The sequence below is a fragment of the Salvelinus fontinalis genome, chromosome 3, assembly GCF_029448725.1.
Source record: "Salvelinus fontinalis isolate EN_2023a chromosome 3, ASM2944872v1, whole genome shotgun sequence".
NCBI lineage: Eukaryota > Metazoa > Chordata > Actinopteri > Salmoniformes > Salmonidae > Salvelinus > Salvelinus fontinalis.
This window is the reverse complement of record NC_074667.1, coordinates 6,730,648-6,754,513: the sequence shown is the minus strand read 5'-3', so window position 1 is coordinate 6,754,513 and position 23,866 is coordinate 6,730,648. Positions and strand designations below refer to the sequence as shown.

General features: G+C 41.7%; 1 protein-coding gene across 5 annotated transcripts; it reads right to left on the bottom strand.

Moving 5' to 3' along the window:
- Window positions 1-668: 668 nt before the first annotated feature.
- LOC129837214 (myomesin-2-like) lies at window positions 669-23,829 on the bottom strand. Of its 5 annotated transcripts, XM_055903200.1 has the most exons (39): window positions 23,747-23,829; window positions 22,390-22,516; window positions 21,072-21,167; window positions 20,310-20,445; window positions 19,927-20,081; window positions 18,689-18,781; window positions 17,377-17,465; window positions 17,151-17,195; window positions 16,485-16,649; window positions 16,060-16,221; window positions 15,310-15,451; window positions 14,714-14,913; window positions 14,520-14,573; window positions 12,037-12,164; window positions 11,602-11,785; window positions 11,411-11,428; window positions 10,581-10,755; window positions 8,965-9,086; window positions 8,725-8,742; window positions 8,206-8,393; window positions 7,822-7,948; window positions 7,483-7,658; window positions 7,127-7,241; window positions 6,715-6,874; window positions 6,518-6,624; window positions 6,374-6,418; window positions 6,114-6,250; window positions 5,432-5,576; window positions 5,038-5,097; window positions 4,592-4,659; window positions 4,193-4,306; window positions 3,874-3,961; window positions 3,720-3,758; window positions 2,924-3,029; window positions 2,490-2,653; window positions 2,294-2,330; window positions 2,056-2,078; window positions 1,918-1,973; window positions 669-1,713 (listed from the first exon to the last, which is right to left on the bottom strand). In XM_055903200.1, the coding sequence occupies exons 2-39, from the start codon at window positions 22,491-22,493 to the stop codon at window positions 1,222-1,224; spliced, it is 4,533 nt and encodes a 1,510-aa protein (XP_055759175.1). In that variant the 5' UTR covers window positions 22,494-22,516; window positions 23,747-23,829; the 3' UTR covers window positions 669-1,221. The 5 variants fall into 5 exon arrangements, with proteins under 5 accessions (XP_055759175.1, XP_055759183.1, XP_055759192.1 ...); XM_055903208.1 differs by lacking the exon at window positions 8,725-8,742; XM_055903217.1 differs by lacking the exon at window positions 11,411-11,428.
- Window positions 23,830-23,866: the final 37 nt, after the last annotated feature.

Genomic DNA, 23,866 nt, shown 5'->3' with positions numbered 1-23,866 from the left:
TTACTGAAAATTTCAGGGGAGAAAGAAAAGAGGCCTTGCACTCAATTGAATGTCATAATGTCAACAAACTAGACTTACTTCATAGTCAGCAATGATAGCTAGCTCGTTCAGCTTTTAAAATCCCATTGAATGTGTTAAATTGTCCAATAAGTTGAACATTTAGAATCACAGCCAGTAAGTCAACCCTGACTGGCATCGCTGTCGTATGACTGAAGTAAAAAAGTGAGCAGTCAATGATGGCTGTGGATTTTAGTTTTTTTATGCTAATAGATCAAACCTACTGCAATCTTCACCCCATTCACAGTTTTGGCTAAACACATCACATGACAGTCCCTGCCTCTCCCTTCAGAGGTTTGGAAGAAGTCAGGCTAGTAGTATCTTGTTTGGGTGAAAGGGAACACATTAGTAGTATTCTTTATAGGTAGAGTGTTTTCCCCAAATGTGACCTCTTCTGTGGAGTGTACATTTGTATTAATGTATAATATTTAACATGTCCTTAATACATCTTTGAGGAGAATCCCAAAAGGATATTGTGCCATACAGAAGTCCGTATCGTCTAAAGTTATTGGTAAATGACTAACAGGTCCCTCCTTAAAAGAAAGACAATTAGGAGATGAGAGGAGACAAGTGAGGGAAATACAAAGAAAGAATGACAGGAAAAGACAACAGAGGTGATAAGTGAGGTTTTATTTCTAACACAAAGCAAAGGGGGAAATGCAACACGGTGCAGACAAACGTAACTTCTCTGGCATAGTGACTGCAGTGCGGACGGCACTGGCTGTGTGTCTTCCGTCTGCACTCTCTGACATCTATTCACCATCCATAGAGAAATGGACACAGACATTCAGACCTGGGCTCAAATACCATTTGAATTCACTTCAAATAATTTAGCTGTACTTGATTGAGCTGGCCTGTTGCAATGGAAAATTCCGCCCACCTGGCACTTTAGGCAGGCTGATCCCAGGTCTTCAGACATTCCATTATATAGTACAGTATAGTGGAAGGTGCAGCTTTTTCTATGATTAACACTTATGATTAACATCTACTCTGTTCATTTATTTTTTCAACATTTCTTGCCTGTTAAAGCTCAGTGACCAAGCTATATGACATATGACATCTAAAATGGATACCTTCATGTAACAGCTTCTGGTTTCACTCAACTCATGCTATAAAACAGTAGCAGGAAACGCCTCAAGCCTTCTCAGGCATCAACATCCCTGGTTACTTTCTAGTGGGGGTTGGTGACTTGAGAGATCTGGCAGGGCTGGGCGACTTAACACGCCTAGGGGGGGTTGGGGACTTAGGAGTCGGGGTTGGGGATTTGGCGGTTGGGGTGGGGGACCTTAGGGATGGGGTGGGGGACTTAAGGGACGGGGTGGGTGTTTGGGCAGGAGTAGGGGTTTGGGCAGGGGTCTTGGAGGCCAGGGGTGCAGGTGTTGCTCCTCTCCCTCCCATTTTGGGCTCGGGGGGGCTCTCGCCTTGCTTGTAGACGCTCACGGTGATCTCCACGAACTCCCCGCCATATTTGTTCCGTACGTTGATGCTGTACTTGCCAGAATCCTCGGACGTGACGGCGGTGATGGTGAGGCTGGCGAACTTATTGGCCTCAAGTGTTATCTTGGCATGCTCAGTGGAGACTACCTCATTTTCATTCTTGAACCAGGTGACCTCTGGACTGGGGTCACCCCAGACTGTGCAGGTCAGGCTCAGGGTCTGAAGGTGGACAGAGGACGGTGGAGAGGAGAGGTCAGGGAGTGAGAGGTCAGACGTCAGAGAGACAGAGGTCAGAGAGAAAGATCTCTTAAATATGCACGCAATTCTCAACGTGAGACCATGTATTTTCAATACAGTCACAATCTTATACAAGCTTATGACATCATGATATAAAGTTTGTTTAGAGTGCATAGTATATCCCACCTTCTGCTCCATAATGGTGACCACATCTGGCAGACCACCAACCACTCTACCACGGTCTGAGGATTAGAACAGTCAATTAGTACTTGTTGTCACGTAATCACTAGGATAATATGTATTGTGTAAATATAGTCTACTCACTCTTCTCAGCGAAGGCTGCAGCCCTGAAAGATAACAATGTCATTATTTTGTTATAAATCAAGGACTTGGTGTATTACCAAAACATTTGGCAGTGTGTATATGATGAGGACAAATTCTTGTCTTATAAACCCTGTTGAACTTTTAATACTTTGATTGTTAAATGTGTTGCATTTTGCAAAAAAACAACAACTTTGAACGAAAAACCATAAGAAGAAAAGCACAGCAATAAGTATCTTACTTGAGTCTCAGGTACTCCTCATAGGCATCGGTATATGCTACAAAAAGACAAATTGACATGATAAGACATAATCTACAAAGACAAGCTAAGTACAATTTAAACAATCCTAGTGGTCAAAACTTCTGGTTGTAATGACATAATTTCAACATTGTGACATTGTTTTGCCCGCTGGGATTTTTTCTCTCACGATGCTAACCTTGTCCGGAGAGGTCGAATGTGCGAGTGTGGGACTTGGTGGCATCCATAATCTGGATAGAGTAGTGTCCCTTCTCCTTCTCTGATGGCTCCCTGATCTGCATCCAGGCCATCTCAGCTGTGCCGGCGATCCTCATCTTCTCAGACGACGAGATCTTGCTATCCCTAAACGGATATGGTCAGGTTTATTTGTCTAAATGAAACCCCTGCATTGCTGTCTTTCCAGTTATATTTAAAGGATGGATACTTTAAGTTGAGGTAAGACCAACAGACAAATCTACCCTACAGTCTAAACTTAAATAAATAAAAATAGTATCTAGAAACATCCATTGATTGACATATGTTAAAGTATGCCTTCAAATCTCATCTCCAAAATGGCTGCATACTGTGTAACCGGCCTTGCGGAGTGTGATGTAGAGGATGAGATGTGCGTACTTGTGCAACCAAGCAGTCCTGATCTCCTCTGTGTAGTACTTCATGTAGCACTGGAGCCTGATGCCCTCTGGGGTACACTGAAGAACCAGCTCAGAGGCAGAAGACCCTGAGAGGAAAAGGAGAGGCAGAGACTTCACAACCACACCAACATTAAGTACCTTCACAAGCACACCAACACTAAGTACCTTCACAGGCACACCAACACTAAGTACCTTCACAAGCACACCAACACTAAGTACCTTCACAAGCACACCAACACTAAGTACCTTCACAAGCACACCAACACTAAGTACCTTCACAAGCACACCAACACTAAGTACCTTCACAAGCACACCAACACTAAGTACCTTCACAAGCACACCAACACTAAGTACCTTCACAGGCACACCAACACTAAGTACCTTCACAGGCACACCAACACTAAGTACCTTCACAAGCACACCAACACTAAGTACCTTCACAAGCACACCAACACTAAGTACCTTCACAAGCACACAAACACTAAGTACCTTCACAAGGACACCAACACTAGGTACCTTCACAAGCACATCAACACTAAGTACCTTCACAACCACACCAAACTAAGTACCTTCACAAGCACACCAACACTAAGTACCTTCCCAGGCACACCAACACTAAGTACCTTCACAACCACACCAAACAAAGTACCTTCACAACCACAACAACACTAAGTACCTTCACAAGTACATCAACACTAAGTACCTTCACAACCACAACAATGCAAAGGAGAACATCAATATTTTTCCTAGCAGGTGTTTTGATACAAAGTACATACCAGCAATGTGGGCAATGGCGTTGATAATATCGTCAAACACTGCAAATCAAAAACAGAATATTTGTAGAAAGAGGAATTCTTTTTCAATATGTCCTGTTAAAGGAAATGATATTGTATCAATAATCAGATTATAGATCATGGAGCAGGAGTGTACCTTGGCCAGAAATGTCAAAGACAGAAGTGTCTTTCCCTCTGTCATCACTGAGTTTAGCTTTGTAATGGCCCTGGTCTTTTCTGGAGAACTGAAGAAAAAAGGTACTATTTACAGAGATTATATTATCAATTCAGAAAAATTTTGCAATATTTTAGATAGTATCATGATCTTGGAACAAAAAGCGATACTGTGGGAAATTGAAAAATAGGGTCAATATTAATATAAGAAAATGTCTAAAAAAAATGTTTTAAAAAGAGTTCCCTTGAGCAGTTGTATTCCTTGTGCGGTCATTGCTTTCAAGGTTCACAGCAGTAGTTACCAAGGAGATGGGGAGAGCAACGGATCCAGACATCACGTTAGGAGGGGTCTCCAGAACAATCTCCTCCTCATCCTTGAACCAGTGGAACACAGTCTCTTTCTTCACATTGGCAACCTGAGACACGAACACATACAGAATACAATCTGTCCTGCCACTTTTAAATCACTGCAAAGCCTAGTAAAAAGCATGAGCTGAAGCACACCCAAACATGTCTGTAGAGGTGCTGACTAACAGAGAGTAAACCGTAGAAAAATGAAGTCCCACAAACTATATATGCTCCCAACAATTTAATGGGTAAACAGCAAAGCCCCAATAATTATAAATGTGTACACAGTTTCAACCTGAAGTAAATATATATCTGTAACCACAATAACAAGTCCTAGAAAACATGTTTGTTACCTTGCAGACGAGCAGAACAGTACAATCATCATCCACATGGTAGGAAAGGTACTCAGCAAAGTGGGGACCTAAACATGATAAAAAATATTTTATTTTTTTCAACTAATATCACAATATACAGTACATTTTTAAATGTACGTAATTTAGCAGATGCTCTTATTCAGAGTGACTTACAGTATTGAGTGCATACATTTTTCATACTGGTCCCCTGTGGGAATCGAACCCACAACCCTGGCGTTGCAAGCACCATGCTCTACCAACTGAACCACATAGGACCAGTACAAACTTAATCTACAGCGCAATCTGAAATGTTGAAAATCAAACTAACAGACCAGCTGATTACTAATGTATGATATCAAGACAACAAAGTCTTGAAAAATTACACAAACTTTCATACTATAGATCAAATATGTGCCATCAATCATCTGTGTACTAGGATAGAATACCTTGTTTCCTGATGTGCTCTGACCTCTGGAACTCAGCCTCCTTCAAGGCAGCCTTGAACACTGAGAACAGAACACAACAATGTCAGTACTTAACCTAATACCCAACCTCTTACAGTCTAGCACCATAGCCTTAGAGTAAAAAAGAAAATGCTTACTATTATCATATGTGTCTATCAGACTTTGGTTCAAACACTATTTGAAATCTATCAAATCATTTTAGTGTTTGCTTTAGTCTACCTGGATTGCCAGATGGGCTGAGTTTGTGTTTTTATTGACTATTCTATTGGTTCTATTGCGCCAGGACACTGGATCAAGCCCAGATAAAGTATTTGAAATCATTTCAAATAGTATTTGAACCCAGGTCTAACGTACTGTATATTAAATCCCCTCTCACCATCTCCCACCAGGACCAGAGAGCTCTGGTTCTTGGCTCTGCCGTCGTGGATCTGGACGGTGTAGGTGGCCTCGCTGGCCTTGGAGAAGTGATCCACAGTCATCTGGATCACCCCGGTGTTCACGTCATGGCTGATCTTGTGGCTCTGTAGAACATACAAAACACATATCATCATTATATCAGGCATGTTTTTTTTTTTTTTTTACCTTTATTTAACTAGGCAAGTCAGTTAAGAACAAATTCTTATTTTCAATGACGGCCTAGGAACAGTGGGTTAACTGCCTGTTCAGGGGCAGAACGACAGATTTGTACCTTGTCAGCTCGGGGATTTGAACCTGCAACCTTCCGGTTACTAGTCCAACGCTCTAACCACTAGGCTACGCTGCCGCCCCCAGGCATGTTTCTTAATAACTATTACCTTTATGTTTCACTGTTTATATATTTCATACGATTATGTCTCATATCTCATGTTATTTATATCCACACTGCATAATTGCCCCTTGTGGGATGAATAAAATATTACTGAATTCAATTAATCAGTGAAATTCAGAGTACAGAAAAAGGCATCATGTTTACATGCATTTAAAAAAAAATTATGTTGCTTTGTTAACTGTGCCATCTAGTACACCTTTCTTTTCCTTGATTAATAAGCAATGTTTGAGGTTGTCGGTTTGGCACCTACATCACTGCTGGTGACCTCCTTGTCATTGACAATGAACCTATAGGTGACGGCGGGTGACATCTTGAGGCACTGCAGCCAGAAACGCACGTGGCCCTTCTCTAGAACCTCATAGTTCAGTTGGTGCTTCAGTGGGACAACTGGACGAAGAAACCAACAAAGAAATGATCAATTCTCAAGGGATATTTGTTGTGGTACTGTGAAAAGATTCCTATGTGACACTTCACCCCTGACAAAGATGCATATTGAAGCATAATACTCACTTGGATGTCTGATGTTGTAGCTGAGTTCCAGCATGGTGTTCAGGGCTGCAAGATAAATTCAAGAATGAAGAATATCGGTATAAACTTTGACAAGAAACATATCTATATTTTTAAATCTGAGTCTAGGGGTGTATCCAAACCTACCATCCTCTGTCACGGTGTGGCTAGCAGAAACTCCATCAGTGTCAGTCACATGCACAGAGAAGGCACCCAAATCACTCACGTCTGGGTTGACGAAAGTCAGCTTAGAGCTGGAAAAGAAATGAATGTTGAAACAAATTATGTTGACAAAAATCTTTAGTGTGGTTGTGTGGTCAATAAAGACGTAAAAACCCACTTACTGTTTGCCCTTAGTTTCTATGGCGACTCTTGTTGAGTCACTGATTTCTTTGTAGTTCTTAGACCAAGCAAAGTTGGAGGTCTCAGAAATCTCACAGGCCTCGAATGACAGGAAAATATCACCAGTGTCCTCATCCACTCCACACTGGATCTCCTGGGTGCCTTAACACATGAAAACAGACAAAAAAATAACCTTTATTGCTGAGTGGTGGAGAGGAAATGTTACATATTATGCATCAGCAAAACTGTTCAAACCAAAAGCTAATGAAAACCCTGCTCAAAACCAATGGAGGTGTGTGTGTCATATGTTCCTACAACAAAACCTTTCAAACACAAATCCAACAGGCTATATCAGACTGAAGTTGTCAAACAGTAAATACAGTTGTCATATAGCTGTCCTTTAACTGATATTACCTGGCAGAGCCTTGGCAACCACTGGCTCAGATGTCTGGGAGGCCTTTCCTACTCCCTCAGCATTGACAGCCTTCACTTTGAACGTATACTCTGCTCCTGCCTCCAGACCAGTCACCTATACAGCGCCAACAAATCATTACATCCATTAAACATTTCATTGTTCATTGTAAACCGAATCCTAACTTGAGTTACATGAGCACAACATGAAGTTTAATGAACCTTTCTATATCAATACATGATTCAAACTACATTTTTGAGTTTGACGCACACATATTACAAGATTCAATATTCAAACTCTGCAGAGATGATGTGAATCATCATGTCTGCAGGTCTACATGCTGTAGCTGCTTGTTTACCTGCAGGTAACAGTGGCCAATAGCCTCTTCATTCAGGGGGTGGTAGTGATGGCCCTTCTTGGCCATCTCCACGATGTATCCAGTGACGGCACTGGCGCCGGTGTAGACAGGGGCCTTCCACAGGATGACCAGGGAGTCACCTCTGACCTCTCTGAAGGCCAAGTCATAGGCTGGACCTAAAGGTCAAAGGTCAAACAGTAACCTTGCACAATCTCACTGCCCATAGCTGGAACATATTTCCAATTAAATAACTTAATTTAAAATGAAATAAGTAACAGGGACATTGTACAGTACCACAACACTAATGATAAAAAATACTCATTAAGATGGCTACTTTACCAGGTACTGCGGAAGTCCAGGCCTCACACTTCAGAGGTGTGCTGGGAGCAGAGGGCACGCCCACACCTGCCAGGTTCCCAGCCTGGACCTTAAACTCATAGAAGGTTCCCTCCGTCAGCCCATCAACCTGAAGAGAAGGGGACAATAATGAGACAGGGACACAAATATATCCAGTATTTTCAACAGTGTTGCTAAAAGTAGCTACATATTTGCTATTGATTTTGAATGGCAAAGTTGTATTATAGATCTAATCTATTATTTAGATGCAGAGAGAAGAGTACATACTGTTCACACTATCAACACTGCAGTTATTAAACCATTATGTATGAAGAACCAAACCTATTTATCCTAACCAGATGCCACTTCTGACACCACGTGACGTACCGTGTAGGTCCTGGTCTTGGTAGGGGCAGAGTTGACCTCCTTCCAGGCCAGGCTGTCTGCATCACGCTTGTCGACGTAGTAGGCGTTGATCTTGGAGCCACCGCAGTGCTTGGGACTGTTCCAGGCAATGATCATAGAGGCTCCGTCACAGCTCAGCATGGTGATGCCATGAGGTGCACTGGGCGTCGCTGTGGCACACAGGTAAATTCAGAATACCTTTCCATCATGTAAAATTGACAAATTTTTCATTTCAAACTGACATTTGTTTATATGGGATTTGTCATACAGTTGCATGAGTTTTTTTTGTTATACAGTGATAGTGGTTAAACTGTATGTACAATATGGTGGGTTATTTGAAAGGAAGCACACGATAATACTGTGATACTCTAACAAGAGTTCAGAGCACAGATACAGCAAAAGTTGGGGGAAGGGACAGTGAATAAGTCTGGTGGTGAACCTGTTCATGAGCAAAACTGTGCATTAAAACACCCCTAGATTACAGAACAACTTAATACATACCATACTCCACTCCCCTCTCTAGATGAAACAATAAAATCATTCATATTTAGCATTGGACAAAGGAAAATAGTCAAAGTTAAGTATTGATAGTAAGGCAATACTGCTTGCTCTTTGGGGGTCTAGTTAAGGTTACTGTGAAGCACTTTACACTGTTGGTGTATAAAGGGTTTTATAAATACAATTGTATTAATTGATTGCAATCCTGCATTTCTTATATGGCAACATTCTATTGATACTCACTGAGGGCGGGCTCCACAGCAATAGGAGAAGACTCCTGGGACTCATCACTGAGGCCATAGATGTTGACAGCCTGGACACGGAACACATAGGTCTCCCCCGGGGTCAGTCCATGGACCACAAACCTAAAACAGTGAAATTTAACATGATCATCTATACGTCTTTAATTGAAGGTGGTATTGCTGACTCTAAGACCTGGACAATATATCCAGTGCCTTCGGAAAGTATTCCGACCCCTTGACTTTTTCCACATTTTCTTACGTTACAACCTTATTCTAAAATTGATGAATTCCTTACTCCACCCTTATCAATCTACCCCATAATGACAAAGCAAAAACAGGTTTTTAGAATTTTTGCAAATATATAAAAAGTACAAAACTGAAATATTACATTTGCATAAGTATTCAGACCCTTTACCCAGTACCTGGTTGAAGCACCTTTGGCAGCGATTACAGTCTTGAGTCTTCTTGGGTATGACGCTACAAAGCTTGGCACACCTGTACTTGGGGAGTTTATCACATTCTTCTCTGCAGATCCCCCAAAGCTCTGTCAGGTTGGATGGGGAGTGTCGCTGCACAGCTATTTTCAGGTCTCTTCAGGTTCTCTTTCAGGTGAACCTTCGCCCCAGTCTGAGGTCCTGAGCGCTCTGGAGCAGTTTTTCATCTAGGATCTCTCTGTACTTTGCTCCGTTCATCTTTCCATCGATCCTGACTAGTCTCCCAGTCCCTGCCACCAGTCCCTACCATAAAGGCCTGATTGGTAGAGTGCTGCAGAGATGGTTGTCCTTCTGGAAGGTTCTCTCATATCCACAGAGGAACTCTAGAGGTCTGTCAGAGTGACCATCTGGTTCTTGGTCACCTCCCTGACCAAGGCCCTTCTCCACCGATTGCTCAGTTTGGCCGGGCAGCCAGCTTTAGGAAGAGTCTTGGTGGCTCCAAACTTCTTCCATTTAAGAATGATGGAGGGCACTGTATTCTTGGGGACCTTCAATGCTGCAGATAATTTTTGGTACCGTTCCCCAGATCTGTGCCTCGACACAATCCTGGCTCGGAGCTCTACGGACACTCCTTCAACCTCATGGCTTGGTTTTTGCGGTGACATGCACTGTCAACTGTGGGACCTTTTATAGGCAGTTGCCCCAATTGAATTTACCACAGGTGAACGCCAATCAAGTTGTAGAAACATCTCAAGAATGATCATTGGAAACAGGAGTCTCATAGCAAAGGGTCTGAGTACTTCTGTAAATAAGATGTGTTTCTATATTGTTAATGCATTTGCAAAAATTTCTAAAAACCTGTTTTTGCTTTGTCATTATGGGGTATTGTGTGTAGATTGCTGAGGATTTGTTTTTATTGAATACATTTTAGAATAAGGCTGTAATGTAACAAAATGTGGAAAAAGTCAAGGGGTCTGAATACTTTCCGAAGGCACTGTAGGTGACAGGATTTTTCCAAATCAGTGTCTCGTTTGCAAAGATTTTTTTTCTGGATTATTCTCAACCAGAGGGCTGTCACACTACATTCACTGTCCCGTCTCCTTTAATAACATATCTGATATTAAATCACTGCAGTAGTTTCAATAGATAACTAGTAGACAAACATATATGTTTAAATGGCTACCTGGTGTGCTTGTAGGGCTTATGGTTGCATGGGGCCCAGGTCTTTGATCCCACCAAAGAGGCATCTATGTAGTACCCCATGAGGTGGTTGGGGTGTTTGGGGGGGTCCCACTGCACAAACACAGAGGACTTGGTGTTCCTGGTGGCAACCACCTGACCAGGAGCGGAGGGAACACCTACACAGGCAAAACACATGCATGTTGGGGACTGGATATATTGAATTGATGTATCATTACTACACAGTAACAGAGTATACGAGCTTAGGAGTTAGAAATACACACATCTTCAATTTAATCTTCAAATAAATGATCGTCATCATTTATAAACACCTTCATTCAAGATGGGATAAATTTGGCATTTCTCATAATGCAAAACATACCCGATGTGACGCGATATCTTGGTACAATGTTATGAGGAGATACAGAAATATAAAGAACAATGAACACAATAACCATTCTGTAAACCTGTGGACTATATTCCACAAAACGTACCTTCGGCAAGGGATGACAGAGGCATTCTTTTCAGTTATGATGATACATGATGTCATGCATCTTTCATTTAGGGAGTTCGTGTCAGACAAGAGTGTACTATTATCAATCATGAATATTGTGGAGAAGAAACGTATTTTGGGATTGTGATGTTAGGGTGAGGATACTGTAGGATTTGATGTGACTTCATCATGCCCATCATTGGTAGTTAGTTTCTCCAAAATACTAATGGGGTGAAAGACCGATTTGTGATTGTGACATTACAGGAACGTGATAGTCACATGACATAAATCTCAGTGCGTTTAAAATAAGAGATAAATGTTGGGCTTTATATTGTACATACCAACAGGCCGCTCACTACCTGAAACATATGTTAAACAGAGTCTCATTTATCAAAGTAGAATTGGAAGGACTCCTTGACTGTCGCTGTTTGTAAATGCATGTATCATACATTTTGTGTGTGTGTGTGTGTGTGTGTGTGTGTGTGTGTGTGTGTGTGTGTGTGTGTGTGTGTGTGCTAAACCCCACTCTTACCATGCTCATCCACCTTTTCGATGGGATCTGTAGGCTTAGAGGCCTCGCTGGTGCCGTACAAGTTCTCAGAATACACACGGAACTGGTACTTTTTCCCGGCTTCCAAATCAAAAACGGGGTAGCGAGGGGACTGCAGTTTCACTGCTGTGTTGATCCTCTGCCAAGCCCCAGTGCCTGACATGGACTAGTGGATATTTGGGACGGGAGGGCAAATGAAAGGTAAAGCCTTCTACAACGTCATTGAATCACTAATCTCATTAGTAAAATGCCTTTAGCTACATACCTGCCAGCTGTTATTTCTGCCATTTTGCTAAAATATTACTGCACTTTAGACAGATTGAAAGTTGTGAAAAGATTAATGGACTGTCTAATCTATTATAGTTTGTGTACTGAGAAATCTACATAGATGGGAAGGGGAAAGGAGCAGCCACACACCTTCTCGATGATGTACCACAGTGGTGCCCGTCCACGAGGGCTGGGGGGTTTCCAGCTCAGCACGATATATGATTTGAATATCTCTGAGGCATGCATATCTGTAGGCTCCCCCGGCAATGTAACGTAACCTATATTGGGATTGAATGGCATTGAACAATACTTCATAAAACTTATTATTTGATCAATAATAATTACATCAACTTTAAAGTACATTTGAGGTTCATTTAGTATGAATTATTATGGAATTACATTAGGGGTTAGTTTAGATCGCTTTAGTTACAATATTAGCATCAAGAGGTAGATAATGGGTTAAGATAAAGGATGACTTTTGGATATGAAAAATGAAGGATATAAGTTATAAGGAAAATACAGTTGAAGTCAGAAGTTTACATACACTTAGGTTGGAGTCATTAAAACTCATTTTCAACCACTCCACAAATTTCCTGTTAACAAACTATAGTTTTGGCAAGCCGGTTAGGACATCTACTTTGTGCATGACACAAATCATTTTTCCAACTATTGTTTACAGAAAGATTATTTCACTTATAATTCACTTTATCACAATTCCAGTCGGACAAAAGTTTACATACACTAAGTTGACTGTGCCTTTCAACAGCTTGGAAAATTCCAGAAAATTATGTCATGGCTTTAGAAGCTTCTGATAGGCGAATTGTCATAATTTGAGTCAATTGGAGGTGTACCTGTGGATGTACTTCAAGGCCTACCTTCCAACTCACTGCATCTTTGCTTGACATCATGGGAAAATCAAAAGAAATCAGCCAAGACCTCAGAAAAAAAATTGTAGACCTCCATCCTTGGGAGCAATTTCCAAATGTCGGAAGGTACCACGTTCATCTGTACAAACAATAGTACGCAAGTATAAACACCATGGGACCACGCAGCCGTCATACCGCTCAGGAAGGAGATGCGTTCTGTCTCCTAGAGATGAACGTACTTTGGTGCGAAAAGTGCAAATGAATCCCAGAACAACAGCAAAAGACCTTGTGAAGATGCAGGAGGAAACAGGTACAAAAGTATCTATATCAACATAACCTGAAAGGCCACTCAGCAAGGAAGAAGCCACTGCTCCAAAACAGCCAGACTACGGTTTGCAACTGCACATGGGGACAAAGATCGTACTTTTTGGAGAAATGTCCCCTGGTCTGATGAAACAAAAATAGAACTGTTTGGCCATAATGACCATCTTTATGTTAGGAGGAAAAAGGGGGAGGCTTGCAAGCCAAAGAACACCATCCCAACCGTGAAGCACGGGGGTGGCAGCATCATGTTGTGGGGGTGCTTTGCTGCAGGAGGGACAGTTGCACTTCACAAAATAGATGGCATCATGAGGAAGAAAATGATGTGGATATATTGAAGAAACATTTCAAGACATCAGTCAGGAAGTTAAAGCTTGGTCGCAAATGGGTCTTCCAAATGGACAACGACCCAAAGTATTCTTCTGAAGTTGTGGAAAAATGGCTTAAGGACAACCAAGTAAAGGTATTGGCGTGGCCATCACAAAGCCCTGGAAATTTGTGGGCAGAACTGAAAATATGCGAGCAAGGAGGTCTACAAACCTGACTCAGTTACACCAGCTCTGTCAGGAGGAATGGGCTAAAATTCACCCAACTTATTGTGGGAAGCTTGTGGAAGGCTACCTGAAACGTTTGACCCAAGTTAAACAATTTAAAGACAATGCTACCAAATACTGATTGAGTGTAAGTAAACTTCTGGCCCACTGGGAATGTGATGAAAGAAATAAAAGCTGAAATAAATCATTCTCTCTACTATTATTCTGACATTTCACATTCTTAAAATGAAGTGGTTATCCTAACTGACCTAAGACAGGGAATTTTTACTAGGATTAAATGTCAGGAATTGTGAAAACCTGAGTTTAAATGTATTTGGCTAAGGTGTATTTAAATTTCCGACTTCAACTGTAAATGTAATCTACCCATGTTAAATCTAAGTTCAAAGAGCTGGCTTGTTAGTTTCTTATTTATTATGGTGTTCATCTTACCGTTAGTCCAGTGTTGTCAATTAAGTTTCTTAGAAAAGTTTTTATTCATTCTTATTATGAAGTTTTGATATTAATATGACTACTATCATTAGAGTTGTTACTATGGCAATGCCAAAGTCCAATCTAAAAGCAGGAGGTGAGCAGGAAGCGCAAGGGTTTATTGATTAATAATGATGAGACAATAAGGGGAGAAATCCTTCAACTTCTCCTTTAAGGTACTGAGAACACAAGTATTTATGTGTCCATATATTCATGTGTATAGTATTGTATATTGTAAGGGCTTTTGCCGATACAATATATTCAACAGGTATTTGCTTTGATGGATATTGGTCAGTTCTGGAAATGTTGTGGATATGTTGATTTTAATGCTGTGTGGAAGGTTAATTTGTTATCCAGTGTTTTTGTTTAATAGATGAGAGGACACACAATATTTTGGACCGTTACTATTGTTGGCATACTCTACCTTCCAGGTCATCATCTTTAATCACTACTTCATGTTTCCCATCCAGTTTAATCACTGTTACAAAAGAGGAAAAAACTGAAAAGTAATGGATGACACAATCTGCTGGCTGATATTTCACCCAAAAATATGAATACAAATATGTCCTTTGAGTATGCACTCAAGTAGACATCATGAGTGTGTGTGTGGTTATGTACCTTGCAGTCTCTCTCGCTCAGCTGGGTCCAGGGCAGTCACCTTGTCAGACTCGCGGGATGGTCTGCTGATCCCGGCACTGTTAACAGCCCTGACCCGGAAGTGGTAGGCGTGACCCACGTTCAGGCCGTGCACGGGATACTTACAGATCTGCACTGGGGCGTCGTTACACTGGGACCAGGTAGCACTACCAGACTCACGTCTGTACAGGAGGAGAAGGAATTACATCATAAACCATTGAATGCATTGATATGTGAAAGTGCTGGTCTGAATGGACATCAACAATGATACTGCAGATGTTTGTAATTCCATCAGTCATTTATCTACTAATCTAATTCGCATGCCTTCGTCACAAGTCTTTGTTTGGCTCTGTGAGATCCGGTAGCTTCACAAAATCAATTGCTCTACCAGATTAGGTCTGAAACATCATGTGACCGTGAAGTTTCTCACAATCACTCCACTGTCTTACACTCTCAATGGCCATCCTTTATGTCTTCTACATCTTCTAACAACTACAATCAAATCTGCTTTTATTGACTATTGTTGGAGATTCTGGATGGGAGAGTCTAACGTAAGGTCCTAAATGACTAAAACTGACTTGTCCACAAAGTATCCGGTGATGGCAGCCTCGTTGGTGGTGTTGGGGGGTTTCCAGGCAACCAGGACGTAGTCTGAGTTGATGTCAAATGCCTTGACGCTGATTGGTGCACCGGGTGCTCCGGCCACAGAGGGAGCAGCATCTGGGGAATAAGGAAGAGAATAAGGAGGTGGGAATGTAGAGAATAAGGAGACAAAGTAGCAATACTGTATAAGTCACTTGGGTTAACACATGCAAATATGTATGGGATTACAAACTGAATACAGTATGTAAAATGCCTAGAGCATATCTTTGTGTTGAGTCAGGCCTGAAGTTTAAAGGGCCCCTAGGAACTGTCATTTATCACTAAATGTTTCTTAACAATAAACCTCAAACCTGGTATTGTTTCTAATGTATAGCATTCTAGTAAACATCCTTTCCTTTCTAATGTATAACATTAAATTTTATTTCTCAAATATAAATATGTTGTTTCTACACACCGTTTTTTTGTTCCAGGTAGAACCATTTTCGTTTTGGGTTTCATGTAGAACCTTCTGTACAAAGGGCTCTACATGGAACCCAAAAGGGTTCTACCTACAACCAAAATGGTTCTATCTGCAACCAAAAAGGACTCTTCAAAGGGTTCTCCTATGGAGACAGCCGAAGAACCCTTTAAGGCTCTAGATAGCGTATTTTTTCTAAGAGTGTATGCTACTTTATTGTCAAATTATAATATTATCACTTAATTATTATAAGACCATATGACTTTACCTTTCACAAAGAGGTAGGCGCTGTGCTCGGTGGTGCCGTCCTTCGTCCACATGCGGAGGGTGTACAGACCCTCATCATCCTTTGCCAGGTGGGGCAAAGTCAAAGTGGCAGCGCCCCCACCAACATTAATCTCAGCCAACTTCCCTGCCTTCAGCAGTTTATCTGATCAACAACAGAGACGGAATAACAACACTTTATCTAGTACTTCGTGGTTGTTGAGAGTTGACCGTAAGAACATGGATAGCATCTGTAGAATGTTTTCAAAAACTGTTCCTTCATTCTATGTCATACTGTAATATGCTGGGTTGTGCTGTACGGACATGTGCTGTGAATTAAGATGTGCTTTTTACACAGTGTACTGTATGGCTCTCCTGTGTTGTGCTGTATTGTGATGATGTATCATTGAGTAATGTTCACTCGCTCACCGTCTCTGTACCACTGGGCCAGTGGTGGTACGTTGGGCAGATCAGGGACCACCACCATGGTACACACCAGACTAATGGAACCTCCCTCTGTTCCGAACGACACTCCAAACCTATCCAGCATGGTGATCTCCAGCTTACTGTGGTGGATCACAGTCAGGTGGGGCACTGAGGAGAAGACAAGGACAACATATGCTAATATAGTAGTACATCTCGAGTATACCAATAATGCTCTATAGTACTTACTATGATCTGTGTTAACCAAACACTTAAACAACATATACCGATATCAGTATATAATAGATACAGATATTATGTATCTGTGGATGGAGAAATGTCAGTGTGATATGTAAACAAACCATATTAGCACAATCCAATATTATCATGGTTGATGTGTTAGTAAATGTTTGTTCTATTGTGACATTGTAAGGTCCTTCAGTGTGTGTTGAATATAAGTAACCCCTTGTTTTCATTCGCTGACTGTCTCAGGGCCAGAACAACACAAAGTCACGCTCACAATAGTTTCCAGTGCTTATCAGGCCACTTAGATAGACACTGTTATTTGTGGCCTCTGATCTCAAGCAAAGCCTGCCATGTCTGGGCACCACTCCAGCAGCACTGGGCTGGTTCACCACCCACCCTCCTCCTCAATCCACTCTTTCCTCTCACCTTGACCAAAAAGCTGGCAGGACCCATAGGCTCCTCCTGCTGGTCCTAAGAGGAATACAAATAATTTTTAGAAACGGAAGAAACATTATATTCAAAAATGAAAAACTTCATTCAGATTCATATGCATTGGGTGTTTGTTGTGTTGGAGAGTGACACTTGAGGGAACTTTTAATAGCAGTTCAAATCCTTCAGTGCAAATACTTCAAAGAGAGAGAGAGAGACTCACTCTTGACAGTGACAGAGGCCTTGCTGGTAGTTGAGCCATGGGAGTTCGTTGCCACGGCGCTGTACTCAGCAGTATCACTCACCACACACCTAAAGTGAAGGAAATCAGATATTAGTATATTATGATTTCATTGGTTCAAATAAATGGTACATGTGTATTGTGTTGTTCATTATCACTGTTTATACAACAGGTGGGTCTAATCCTGAATGCTGATTGGTTAAAAACTGTTAATGTCATAGGGTGTTTTGGCATTGTGTTAAATGACTTCAGGACTGTGTAACATCCAAGAAATGTATTTAGTTCATAACATCCTCCCCTTCACCTTCATGCCTTTTAAAGGACGACTTTTAATCCCAGTCAAATGTTTGACGACATGAGTGAGAAGGAGACATTGCATTTTGGAAAGTGATCTCATGGCTTGAGAGCGCCGTCGAACAGAAGGCGACGTTCTGAAGCAGCAGAAGGCGTTAAGAAGGCGGCACATCGTGAGGACAGACATTCCCAAGGAGAAACCGAGGGTGAGAATAGAAGAGGAGAAATGTGACCTTCCCCCCTGGAAGTACTATTTTAAAGACGATCCGTTTTCCATTTTCCCAGCTGGGGTGATATGGATCTCCAGCCATTTTATTCCCACTGTTACTCTCTTTCTCTTCAAATATTATCAAAGACAACTAACTGATTAAGAGAGGAAAAGAAAGGGGTATGAAAGAGAGCGTGTTGGGGCGGAGGAGGGGGGAAGGGCTAACTTAAACTGCGGTCTCCTTTTTGACCCAGTAACGTAATGACGACGTAGGAGAGCTTCAGTGCAGAGAGCGAGAGAGAGGGGGGAGGAGGAATGAATGGATCGAATGACACGGAGGTCAGCACTTCGGTGTGAACAGCTGAGGCGTCTTGAAGACGAGGGCCGGGCGGGCCAGCGACACGCAGGCTGTCTTTAGAGGCGGAGCTGGCTTTAGACTAAATAGGAAATGCAACAACCCCGTCCACCCTTCAGGTTCACTGGGTTGCCATTCACTTCCACTGGCAACAGGGAACAACCAAAGGGGGACAATGGGTACTGCCTGACAACAAGTGGAAAAACAACACCTTTTCATAGAGTAGAACAAGGCAAGTGACAATTTCATTTGACGTCAGTAAGTTCAAGAAATTAAACACAATTTAATGTGTGTAATAATGATTTCAAATACTACAGTATGTGAATTGAATTTCGGTTAATGTCCTTAATCAAGTTGAAATGAACCCGAACTTGACCTTGGTCAAATTAAACCAATTAACATGAAAAGAGACAGTGAATTAGAGTGAGGTACAGTACCTGCTAATAATCAGACTGTGTACTCCATACTTGCTCTCAATCTTGTACTTTCCTGGTGCACTCAGTGGGTCAACAGGTTTTCCTCCCTTATACCTGAAAATACAAGGCATCAAGTTAGTAAATGGGTTCTTTTACACCTCAGTATTGATGGAATTCTCTGTACTGACGTGTTTGTAATACGTCTGCTATGTGACATATAACTAATATGGCATAATATTGACATAACTAATATGGTCGCATATTTGACTTTACTTCAATGGTTAAACATCACTATTTTGAACATTTCTAATGAGACCGTGTAGACAGGAAACATTTTTATTTATTTTTCTCCCCGTTTTCGTGGTATCCAATTGGTAGTTAGTCTTCTCTCATCGCTGCAACTCCCGTACGGACTCGGGAGAGGCGAAGGTCGTCCTCCGAAACACAACCCAACTGCACTGCTTCTTGACACAATGCCCACTTAACTCGGAAGCCAGCCGCACCAATGTGTCGGAGAAACACCGTACACCTGGTGACCTTGTCAGCGTGCACTGCCCCCGGCCCGCCACAGGAGTCACTAATGCACGATGGGACAAGGACATCCCTGGTGGCCAAACCCTCCCCTAACCTGGACGACGCTGGGCCAATTGTGCGCCGGCACATGGGTCTCCCGGTCACGGCTGGCTGCGACAGAGCGTGGACTCGAACCCAGAATCTCTAATGGCACAGCTTAGACCACTGCGCCACTCGGGAGGCCGTTGACAATAAACATAAACAAAATATAGCCGAAATATCTGTGAAGTCCCTCCAATAAAAAGTTAAATGTGCAGAGACATTTATAGCATTAGACAAGACCAAGGTGCTGGCTGTTGGACGGTGTAATTGGTGCTAATGTGATTATTAACATGGTGCTAATGAGCCATAAAGTGAGGAAACCTCACTAAAAAGCTCCAATAGACACCATAATGAAGGCCAGCCAAGTACTGTCCCAGAGGAAAATCTGGTTGAAATGTAATTATAACCAGTTTACAACCACAACTGCAGGTAAATGCTCATTAAAAGTGTATTCTAATCCATCGTCGGTAAATGTTGCTAAACTGTCCGTCTATAAATTAAGCAGTTGCTAAGCTGTTGACAAAACATGTCACATCTCAAAGACTATATGGCTAATCATAGTAGTTACTAGATGCATACACAATATGGAAACTGATACATAATGAAGTACAAGAGTGGTTCAATAAGAGGCGAGCACTTCTAACCATTTGACAATAGGCCTGGGGTGACCGCCTACGGTGCAGAACAGCTTGACAGGAGTCTTCTCCCAGACAGTGTGGGGCCTCAGAGCCATCATGAAGTCAGGGGCCTTGTCCGTCTCTGTACTCAACGTCATCTTCTTGTGCATCATCTCCTGCACCTGAGGAGAGACAGTATAGGTTGCATTAGCAAATGAGGGGGAACCTTTCCTCCAGCAGTGATAAGGTTAGTACAGTTAGAAATAGGATAATAGAAACTATAGGCAAAAAGCTATCAAATATTACATATCTGTTAACTGTGGTATTTGCAAACCACAGGGTATCTGATATATGACCCTTTGTCAGCAGCACTGTATATAACATGATCCTTCCACAATCCAGTGTATTACCTCTCTCTTAATCGCAATATTCTCCACTTGGGTCTTTGTGGCCACTCTCATCCTGTGGAGCTCCTTCTGAATTGAAGCAAGTCCTTTCCCAACATGACTAGACACTCGCTGGTACTCCTCTATCTCATCGGCGCTCCTACATACATATTCCACAGCAGGAAATATAAGAATTGATTTACCGGTACAATATACATGAATATACAATATACAGATGAACACTTCAACATGTTGTCCAGTGTTAGGTCAGATAGGTCCGTTATTAACATCTAACCAACACATCCTGTATAACAGGGTTCCACAATTGGGGGCTTGTTTTATTTCATTGTTTTTTTCTTCATTGTATAAAAATCGTCCCGCAGCTGAATCTAGTTGATGATCCCTGCTGTATAATGAAACACAACACATGCACCAGGACACAATTTGGTATATTTGCTGTGTTTTTCAGTCACCATGGTAGCTCCTGGTAGTTTTTGCCTGCAGTCAGATCTGACTGTTGTTCATATTACCTTACACCTAAAACAGCATGACATATCGGCCCTGTCCAGAAACAACCCCTAGCCCCTTCCCCTATGCACTTTACGTAAACCTGAAAGAATTTAATAGGTATGGTAGATAGTTCCATCTTAGTTGGGTGTAGATTTTGCCAAATTGCTTACACCTATCTAATCCTTTCAGATCTACACAAGTGTCTAGGGGTAAGGGCTAGGGGTTGTTTCTGTACTGGGCCAATGTAGCTGGGAGACACTGTCCTATTGGACCCACCTCTGCCTGAACGCAGGCACTGTATAGGCTGGTTCAGCCATAGCCTCTGTGGCGTGGGTGTGCTGCACCTGGTTCACTGACTTGGAGCTTGATTTCCTGTGGAGAGAGAGCAGTCATTAGAGTCATTAGAACAGGTAGACAGGAAGATAAACAAACACTTAGTGCCAGCACTGTTGTGGTGGTACTGTGGTTCTAAAATGTAAAAACAATTGCGGAATATATTTCATATCAAAAACCAAAAGGGACATAAAAGCTAATAAAGCAATTAATTTAGTGGTTTTCACCTAGATAGTGAGGTCATTGGTATTGGACAAAAGTTCCCTTTTCAACCTCATTTTCAATATCTCCAGCACAATACCAGTTTTAACATATGTGAAAATGGCAAATATTAAGTAAAAAAATGTCTATCGGATGATATCATCAAAGTTAAACATTTTAAAAACGGATTTTAAAACACTATGATATATGATACTCGTGGTGATGTGAGTAACAAGAAAATACCCTCCCTTGGGCTAGAAACTCGTTGCAGGTTTATAAAATCACTGTTTTTTACTTTGAATCCTACCATGTGGTGTCACAGAGAACCATTGTTTTTTGTACCTTTCTTCTTGTCTTTTTAACCACAGATCATAGAAATGTGCTGTTTTCACATATATGGACACTGGTTTGGTGCTGGATATGATGAATAGGAGGTTGAAAAGTTACAGAATTGCCCTTTAATTTCTTATCAAATATAACTAGTAAAGAGTCCAGAACCTGGATAGTTTTTTCTTGATGGGTTGGGTTCTAGAACAGGGTTCAGCATATGTTTCAGGCACAGTGAAGCAGTGGCATGCACACTAAACATGGGTTGCATAACAACATCAACGTCACGACCTGCTATGACCCGGTCAATAGGTCCCAACACTTTGGCTTCTGCTTGCAGTTTGAGGCTTCATTGGGTACAGTTCCATTTGCCCGCCCCCACTTTAGCACACCACAGACTCCTATATCCTTGGAATTGCAGTTTGAAGCACAGCAAATGACGCAACCACCAAAGGGTTGTGGTGGTCTGAGGTTAAGGATGCAGTGCTACTAAGGAGCAATAAAGCAACATCTACTGGCCTGCTATGACCCTACGACCCTAAAACAAGGAAACATCCAATGTCGCAAGCCGCATGGGGTGGTGGACATTTGATGCTGGAGACCATCTCTTGTCCACTCCAATTCCCTCTACACCAGCACTATGTACATCCACACTATTGTGCTCCAGCTACTGTATTGCCAAAAAAGCTGCTTTCTATAGTGCTGCATGTGAGCAATAACACTAATTCCCTACCTTGAAGAGTGCTCCTTGACAACATGCTTAGTAGTGTGAGAGCTGTGATGGCTGACGTGGCTCACATGCTTCTTCTGATTAAAATGCATGACCTTGGTAGCCATGGCTGGAACACTTCAATAGAAACCTGGTCACAATACCAGGTAGGAGGGGGAGGAGGGAAACGGATTTGTTTACTTTTACTTCACATGCAACTGGTATTGTTTGCTGTGTTAATGAGGTTTTCAACATTAACATCAATGTTTTAGCATTATCAGACACAATCACTTCCCATTGAGCGCTTTCACGCTGCTATTGTCAACTATAGTTGTCAACTGTTTACAGTTGATGAGAATCTGCAAAGCCTTGGTCCTATCCATGTAGAAGGCAATTCAGGACATGAATATTCCCTTTTAATATCAACTTTTCACATAATTAATGACAACATAGCCTAACTGCAGTGGGCGTACTTATAGGCACACAGGTTTTCTTTGAAGGCCTCACAAAATGGCTGTCAAAGGACCGATATGCAATGGTTATTATTTCTCCAATAAACTCCAAATACTTTGCTAGAGAATATATCTTTCACATTTTCTGCCTTGCATACTAGTTCTATAATATGTATCCCACAAATGACATGTTCAGGTATAACTTTATGGTTTAAGAGGGGCCATGAATGTTGCCTCCACATACCACCATATCAGCAGGGGTCAGCCCCTCAAATGTTTCACCTTACAGGGAGCACAGCTCATCTATGAATAGCTGAAAGAAGTCTGAAGGCTAATGCACTGGAGAAATATAGTCAAAAGCTACATAAGAAAATTAGTAGTCTGCACCTTTGGCTGAATGTATGACAATACTAATTGGAAAATAAATTGGCCTAACATAAGCATCCTGATCAATCAATAAATTCATTATTCAACTGCCCCTAAATAAATTCAATACTCAACTTTTTATGTACCCTCCCTATACAGTACTCTATCCAGATTTCCAGGATGTGTCTTAGGTATGCACAACCATTAGTTAGGTAGCCTACATCATCTACTATGAACCAAAATTACGCACCCAAGAAAATAGGTTCAGCGACCTCTTCATTCAAAGGCATGCAATTAGTGCACAGTGAAAGTATAACTGCCTTCAGATAAATTCCAACAGAACCCTTTATCCCTCACTGGAGACAAATTATCAATCCCCAAAACAACTCCAGACATGTACATCTGTCACTCTTTCACTTAGCTTAAATGTATGACCCCATATATGACCCTTATCAACGTCAATGTACTGGAAATATAAGGTACCCCTGAAATATAAATGTCGGATTTATATCGACCCGCTCAATGTAATTATGAAAAAAATAACATAAAGAAACGCGACTCACCCCTTGAGATTAAAACAGCGCAAAGCGGTAGCAGACGAGCCTGATGCCGCTTGGGAAGCACTTGCTGATGGTAACAAAAATATTACACTCTCACTCAAGGAATGGCTTTCCACGACCACC